Genomic DNA, 8,583 nt, shown 5'->3' on the forward strand with positions numbered 1-8,583 from the left:
GAAATGTCTCTTGCCTTAAAAACAAATCTAGCTCACCACCTAGTGGTGCATAACGCTAAAAGAACTAGAACTTCCGGCTGCCGGACTATCTTAGTATCTCCTGGCTAGACTACACACACTGCCATAGGATTGTTATTATTGCCGTTGTTTGTCTACCTCTTATTTTAGACATCTGGCTCCCGTTTACAATCCGGCTTGGCAATCCAGATGTATTTGGCCAGCTCCGTTCTTACCTGGGGACAGTGACAGGTGAATTCCAGAGGGCTGTCGGGCACCGCCTGGCAGCTTCCACCATTGAGGCATGGGTTTGGCTGACAACTGTCCATCAAAGACTCACACAGAATTCCTGGGGGAGAGGAAGGACCATGAAGCGAGAGGGATTGTCACTTTTTTCTAGGTACTGCTCAGGTGGGGTAGCCCTGTTGGTCTGAAGCAAAGCTGGAGTCCAGCGGCACCTTTAAGACGAACAACGTTTTATATCTGAGTACAAGCTTTTGTGTGCACGCACCCTTCTTCAGATGCACTGAAATGGAAGTCACCAGCCATTCCATATAGGCAGAAGGCACCCTCCCCACCCTCTAATTCTATGTAATGGTTGGTGTGCATGCACACCAAAGCTTATATCCAGAATTAAACTTTGTTGGTCTTAAAGGTGCCCCTGGAATCACACTTCATTCTAGGTACTAATTTGTCTCATCCAGGGGTCTTTTCCTGCAGGAGCGCACAGGAGCGGAGCTCTGGCAGTAAAGAGCCCAGGGGGCGGGCACATACAAGCCCCACCCCCTGCTCCCAGCAGCCCTCAGTCAGAGCAAGAAGCAGCCAGGTAAGCTGCAGAGCTCCCCCCAGCCCCCCAGTCCAAAACAGTCCAGTGGCACCTTTAAGACCAAGTTTTATTCAGGTACAAGCTCTCCCTCCTCTGCGAGGACAGATCTGCACGTTCCCCCCCCCAATAGCTAGCAATCCAAAACAGTCCAGTGGAGCCTGAGGGGTGGGTGTTGCCTTCTGACACACTTCCGGTGATGTCAGAGGGTGTGGCATATGCAAATAAATTATGCTAATGAGTTATGCTAATGAGCTCCTGCACCTCTTTTTCTACGAAATGACCCCTCATCCATACGTTCCATTCCAAAAGAGAGTCTTGGGTTCAAATTGCCTACAGTTCCCTAAATTCATCCCTCCATTGCCTTGGGGAAAGTTACTCCCAACTTATGCTATGGCCCAGGGCTACCCCCTTTTCTGCCACCTTGCTGGCTACTGGCATCAGCAGTGGAGAAGTAGCTGCCAGAATTATTTATTTATTTCAGGAATTTTTATCCCACCTAATCTGGAGAACTGCCTGAGGTGGCTTACAAAACAACATAATAAAACACAAACATTGAACGTATAAATTACATACCCAGTCCTGTGCCTCTGGATGGCACTGGAGCAGTGAACTCTGTGCAGCTTTGGTCAAGCAAGGGGACCCAGCAAGTACTATAGACCAGGGGTGGCCAAACTGCGGCTTGGGAGCCACATGTGGCTCTTTCAGACATATTGTGTGGCTCCCGGCAGTGCAGCTGGGGAAGCAAAGGGGAGGCATGCCTCCCTGATTACATAAGAACATACATAAGAACACAAGAGAAGCCAATATTGGATCAGGCCAAAGGCCCATCCAGTCCAACACTCTGTATCACCCAGTGGCCAGAAATACCAGGTGCCATCAGGAGGTCCAGCAGTGGGGCCAGGACATTAGAAGCCCTCCCACTGTTGACCCCCCCCCCAAGCACCCAAGATGACAGAGCATCACTTGCCCCAGAGCCCCTATCTATACCTTGTGGCTAATAGCCACTGATGGACCTCTGCTCCATGTGCTTATCTAATTCCCTTTTGAAGCCGTCCATGCTTATAGCACCCACCACTTCCTGTGGCAGTGAATTCCATGTGTTAATCACTCTTTGGGTGAAGAAGTACTTCCTTTTATCCGTTCTAACCCGACCGCTCTGCAGTTTCATGGAGTGCCCACGAGTTCTTGTATTGAGAGAAAGGGAGAAAAGTACCTCTTTCTCTACCTGCTCTATCCCATGCATAATCTTATAAACCTCGATCATGTCTTCCCTTACCTTCCCTGGGTAGGCTTGAGGTGGGGGGGGGAGCAGAGAAAGAAAGCAACTTTAAGTGCATTCTGAACCACACACCCCCCCCCCAACCAGCCGGCTTGGAGAAGGCAAATAAATACCTTTATCAATAACTGTTTTTTCTCCTTTTGTTTTTATTTTTGGCAGCCTCATTTAATGTTAATAAAAAAGCAAATTTGCATATTTTTAAATAAAAATGTGTGGGTAATATTTATTCCTGTCCCGTGGCTCTCAGACATCTGACGTTTATTTTACGTGGCTCTTACGTTAAGCAAGTGTGGCCACCTCTGCTACAGGCCATGCAGGTGTATTTCATCACCAGTGTCATCGGAAGTGAGAGGAAAATGTCTCTTCTGACAATGCTAGCGGTGACATACACTGCCTGCTCTATAAACAAAGAAAGGGAGAGGTGTTTTTTTAGAAGGATTATTCGGCCTTACGCAGATTTGATGAATGAATTGACTAAAACGTACACAATTATGGTTTCTTTCATGAAGACAGATTCAGATGGGTGGCTGTTTTATTGCAAAGGAATTTCAGCAACAAACTGGAATGGGAGATTACTGAACTACAAGTTATTACAACACTCAGGACAATGGAACCCTCCCCCAGGGCTTAATAGAGATATCAGGTTCTTATTTCACTACACATGCTAAGTCACTCAGTTCTCCCTTATACCCAGAATTCAACTTTGTTGGTCTTAAATGTGCTACTGGACTCAAACTTAGTTCTAACTTTTGTTTGTTAACACTTTTGTTATCTGTATGCTAATTTGCTGCTATTCGCAGGTCTTACCAACTGCTTTAACTCATCTTAGCTGTACTTACCGCTCATTTATTTATGCATCTCTAACTAGCCATTCCGCATAGGTTCCCAAACTTATTTGGCCTACCGCCAAAAGGTTGCTTTAGATAGGTTCTGGACTCTTCTTTCTTTATGCTTCCACCACCCCCTTATTTGTATTCAATGCCCCCCAATTGCACCCAAGGCTCCGACTGCCCACTTGGATCATTCCAGCACCCTCAGGATTTCTGCAAAGCATTGCCCGCTTTGGGAACCAGTAAGTACACGAAAGCTTATACCCAGAATTAAACTTTGTTGGTCTTAAAGGTGCCACTGGACTCAGACTTTGTTCAGTTTCTCTCATGAGTCATTCTTATGAGTGAAATAACTTTCATAAAAGAACACACATCTTATCTCCCACCCGCCCCTCCTCGGTGTCTTACCTGTATACCCTGGCAGGCAGAAACACTGGAAGCCGTTTGCATTTGATTGGCAGCTGTGGGCCCCAGATGGGTGGCAAGGCTGGGAGAAGCAAGGGTCCACCACCCCCTGGCACTGGTCACCAACATACCCAGGAGGGCAGAGGCAAGAAACGCCTTCAGGCCGAGCCACGCAGGTCCCCCCATGATAACAATGGGCGGTAGGAACGGAACAGGGGTACAAATCGCAGTTGGGACCTGGAAGAAGGATGGGAGACTGAGTCATTTTATGGTGAGCAAGAATTCGACATTTGGCCATCATGAACACAAGAAGAGCCCTGCTGGATCTGACCAGTGGTCCATCTAGTCCAGCATCCTGTCTCACACAGTGGGCAACTAATTCCTCTGGACAGCCAACAACAGTGCATGGAGGCTGAGACCTTCTCCTGATGTCGCCTCCTGGATCTGGAATTCAGAGGTTTAGTGCCTCTGAATGTGGAGGCTCCTCTCAGTCACCACAGCTAGTAGTCACTGATAGACTTTTCCTCCATGAATCTATCTAATCCCCTTATAAAGCTATTTATTCCTGTGGCCATCACTATATCCTCTGGCAGAGAATTCCACATTTGAGTCACTCTCTGTGTAAAGTAGTATTTCCTTTTGTCCATCCCGAACCTACTGCCCATCAGCTTCATTGGATACCCTCAAGTTCTAGTATTTCGGGAGAGGGAGAAAAATTTCTCTTTCTCCATCCTTTGTACCTTGTGCTTAATTTTATAAACCTCTATCGTGTCCCCCCCTTAGTTGTCTCTTTTCTAAACTGAAAAGTCCCAGACTCAAGATGTTCTTGATCATGTATGGAGATGTTCTTGTAACACCCTTTCCCCAACGTACCTTTGGTTCCCGGGGGGCAGAGACAGAGGTATCCACTGGGTGTTTCAGTACAGACTCTTCCATCAGGGCACTTCTTCCCAGGCAGGCACTGGAAGTGAGAAAAACTGGGGTAACTATCCTGGATCTGTTTCTGATGACTGATTGTTTTCCTGGGCTCTTTTTGTAGAAAAAGCCCAGCAGGAACTCATTAGCATAATAGGCCACCCCCAACAGCAGGAACTCGTTAGCATATTGGGCCACACCCCTGACAGCACAGCTCATTAGCACATTAGGCCACACCCACATGTTACCAGAAGTGTGGTCATCCAGCCACACCCACCTTTTGCTTGTTATTCTGTTTACCTTGTTTGTTGTCAAAACCCAGGGCCTTTTTTTGTAGCAGGAACTCCTTTGCATGTTAGGCCACACACCCCTAATGTAGCCAATCCTAATGCGTTCCTGCTGTTGGGTGTGACCTATTATGCTAATGAGTTCTTGCTGGGCGTGACCAACTCGGGAGCCAGCCGGAACTCTTTGCTTTCAGAACCCACTGCGTTGCGTTAGGACTCCAGTAAAAGGTAGTTCGTTCGCTTTCTTGTCTTTGCATTTTACTGCCACTGAACTATATGCCTTGTTTTTTCAAACCTTTTTCTTGAATTCCTTCAATCAAGCTCTACTGCTGGGACCAAACCCAGGTACAGCTTGGTTACATTACTGCGCCAAGAGGGGGCCGGCCTTGACAATTGCTATTCTCCCTAGGGGCTAAAAGGACTAAAGTCAGGCTATTGTACTTTGGTCACATCATGAGAAGACACCAGAAAAGACTACAGTGCTAGGAAAAGAAGAAGGCAGCAGCAAGAAAAGAGGAAGGCCCAACATGAGATGGACTGAACCAAGCAAGGAGGCCACGGCCTTCAGTTTGCAAGACCTGAGCAAGGCTACTAACGACAGGAATTTTTGGAGGTCATTATTTCATAGGGTTGGCATAAGTCAGAAGCGACCTGATGGCACTTCACACAGGAGGACGGGGACACCCGCTGCGTCACCAGGCCAGGTCACTTCTTCGTTCCATCTTTCATGCAGGCATGGGTAGGAAATAGGCTTACCAAGTCCCCCCGGGGGGCAGGGAACCCCCCGCCCCAGAGGCCTATTATCTGCCGCTGGCGGATCGGGCCCTGGGGGGGAACCCACCCCCACGCGCAGTCACCCGGAAGTGACGCGACCACGCCGGGCACGCTAGGGGCGGGGCCACAGCCATCCAAGGGAAAACTCTATGGTTTTCCCTTGTATGGCCGTGCCCCCACCCCCAGCATGCCCTGCGTCATCATGTCACTTCCGGGTGACGTGCATGCGGTGCGCGCGCTCCAGACACCAGGCGGGAGCCCCCCGCTCCGGATAGAAAACAACTTGGCAACCCTAGTAGGAAATAACAAAGTTTAACTCAGTGGCTGAGGATTTCTGCACAGCAAGCAGGGGCCCAAAGCGCTTTTCAACCCGGCCCTCTTGATACACGCATGCACCATTTTGTGCAAATGGGGCAACATGCATGTTTTTGCAGTCAGAAAAACAGCCACCCACCCTTCTTAGGGCACATGTCTGCACAAATTGAAAGTGGAGAATAGATGCATTGCCCTATTAACACAAAAATGATGAAACCGCATACGGAGAAGATCACAAGCAGGGCTCTTATTGTAGAAAAAGCCCAACAGGAACTCATTAGCATAATAGGCCACACCCAACAGCAGAAACACATTAGCATATTGGTGCACTCCCCAGCACAAATGTTGATGGGTAGGATGTTGAAAAGCAAACTCCCAGTGACAAAAGATTTGTTGTATCCTAAGATCCCTATTGGAGTTAGAGAGAACCTACAGGAAGCTCAAAGGAAACAAAAGCAATTTTATGATAGGACAGCAAAATCGCTTAAGCCACTACAGCCAGGAGATTTGGTGTGGGTGGAAGCTAAAGAACGATGGTTTCCAGCAAAGGTGCTAGAGAGGTGTGCACAGCCTCGGACATATCAAGTCATAACTCCAGATGGGACTATATATAGGCGGAATAGACGTAAACTTAGGTATCAACGGAGGGATTTAGGGGAGGAGGAGCAGGAAAATATAAAACAGAAAGTTAACACAGGGGAGGATGTGAAGGATCAGATACAATCAGAAGAACAACAGAGTAATGAAAAGGATAATGAGGAGGAAGAGACTCCAGATGTACAACATCATGAAAATATATCTGAACGGACCCAGGAGGAAGGAAGGCATCCTAGATATGTAACATCTAGAGGTAGGGTTGTATTTTCGCCAGAAAGATATATAGCTCAATAATATAAGTGGTCTTAATTACACTTTTAATGGTCTAATGAAATGTTTTATATATATATTCTCTGTATATGTTTTCCGTTATGTACTATGTGTAAACCAAAGAGATTTTAAAGTTATCTTTTTCTTTGAAAGAGGGAGATGTGGTGTAATGTGTCTTTAAGATCGCTTGGAGTTGTTATGTCCACCTGCAGGCCATTAGCAGAGTGGGTTTTATCAGTCCTCTATTTTGCTTGGAGAATATACGTTGTGCTACCTGGTGATAGCTGGATTGAATAAACATTGTATTTTGGATTAAACCCTGCCTGAGATTGTGACTGAGATTTGTCCTGGACAGCGGACATTACAGCCACGGGTGAACTACGCTTCCCAGATGTTGCGGTGTGATCGTGCACCGAAAATCGCCTAATCTGTGTCTTTAAGAGCGGTAACTTCTCTGTGTGAACGGGACCATAGTTGTTTTTTTTTTTAAAAAGCGATACCAAAATATTACAAAATCACAGAACCTATCAAGCCATCATTGCAGTTGTGTACTCTTCTTTACTTTATGAAGATTTGTTTAGCCTTGCTAGAAAAGTATATTTTCTCCCACTGAAAGACCTTGAAGGAACACAAAAAATATGGTTTCCATGTATAGGACCCTTTCACAATGGGCTGCTGCATACATAAAACAATGCTGGGCATACTGTTTTGAGTGGCAGTCCCCTGCATTCAGTATAATAAGGACACTACTGGTCTTGTAGTATATTTGCAGCAGGGACCAGTCAGATCTTTCTGGGAATAGAGCAGAAATGGAATAGCTATTTTTGTTGCTTGATCCTAGTAATCTGGCATTCAGTGGTATAGCATTTCTTCAACAAAAAATTAATTTTTTTTTCTGTAACAGGTAATAGATAAATTCCTGTCCAAAAATACCCCTGATCACAAGTAGTAGTAGTAGTAGTAGTAGAAGAAGAAGAAGAAGACAAAGAAGAGGAGGAGGAAATTGGATTTATACCCTGTCCTTCTCTACCCAAAGGAGTCTCAAAGCGGCTTACAATCTCCTTTCCCTTCCCCTCCCCACAACAGGCACCCTGTGAGGCAGGTGGGGCTCAGAGAGCTCTCTCAAGAACTGCCCTTGAAAACTTGTGACTGACCCAAGGTCACCCAGCATGTGGAGGAGTGAGACATCAAACCCGGTTCTCCCAGATTAGAGTCCATGCTCCTAACCACTACACTAAACTGGCTCTTAAAACACATGAGGGAAGAGCACCAAAACGGTAAAAACCGCACAGGGTTCAAAGACCTGGGATCGAGCTGGGACTTTTATCGCTGGCCCAAAAATAACAACTTTAATGGTATCAGTGTAGACATTTTAAAAAAGCATAAATAAAAACTGGAAGACTGAGAAAGTGGGCAGAGTGAATAGGGTTGCCAATGATTCAACTGGCTGGTGTTGCTATGCCTTTTAACAGAAGTTTCCTGGGCAGATGCTTAACCTGGTGATGTTTATTTCATGCTGTGTAAACAGTCATCTGGTGGTACTTCTAGTAGATCAAGCCATTGTTCCAGGTACAGGAGCAAACCTGACTAGTGGTTGTGGTGGCGGTGGTTCTTGGCTGACTGGCAACCCTAGTCAGGAGATGATCAGAACGAGGCAGCGAACCCAAAACAGCTCCACCTCCCAAACGCACCTGACAATCACCCCCGCCAGACAGATCTGGGCAAGGCTCTCCCTTCCGGGTTGTCTTCTGCTGGCAACGAGAGCCTCCCCAACCAAGAGGGCAGAGGCAAATGGGGGCAAACGCCTTCACGATGCACTGGCCTCCGTTTTGACAGGGATCTGTAGCGGCAGATGGGAAGAAACGGGCAGTGAGAACGAAACAAGAGTTCTTAACGGCTTCCTTTTTCATTTGACAGCATTCCTGTACTTTGAATCACTACCCGGAGATGGAGGATTTTCATTTTAGAGCCTTTTCCCTGACAAGCAGGGGTCATTTCCTGCAGGAGCGGAACTTCGGCAGTAAAGAGCCCAGAGGATGGGCACATGCAACAAGCCCCGCCCCCTGCTCCCAGCAGCCCTCAGTCAGA

The 8,583-nt window shown here is 46.9% G+C and overlaps 1 protein-coding gene across 1 annotated transcript in view; it reads right to left on the minus strand.

Moving 5' to 3' along the window:
- NOTCH4 (notch 4) overlaps nt 1-8,583 on the minus strand; it is a gene marked incomplete at its 5' end in the record, with an annotated part of 50,174 nt that overhangs the window by 35,326 nt on the left and 6,265 nt on the right. The window contains 4 exons of the mRNA XM_015407816.1: nt 234-346; nt 3,341-3,574; nt 4,211-4,298; nt 8,187-8,335. Coding sequence (XP_015263302.1) covers nt 234-346; nt 3,341-3,574; nt 4,211-4,298; nt 8,187-8,335 — 584 coding nt within the window. The remainder of the gene's footprint in view (nt 1-233; nt 347-3,340; nt 3,575-4,210; nt 4,299-8,186; nt 8,336-8,583) is intronic.

This window comes from Gekko japonicus, unplaced genomic scaffold, assembly GCF_001447785.1.
Source record: "Gekko japonicus isolate JY-2015 unplaced genomic scaffold, Gekko_japonicus_V1.1 scaffold3014, whole genome shotgun sequence".
NCBI lineage: Eukaryota > Metazoa > Chordata > Lepidosauria > Squamata > Gekkonidae > Gekko > Gekko japonicus.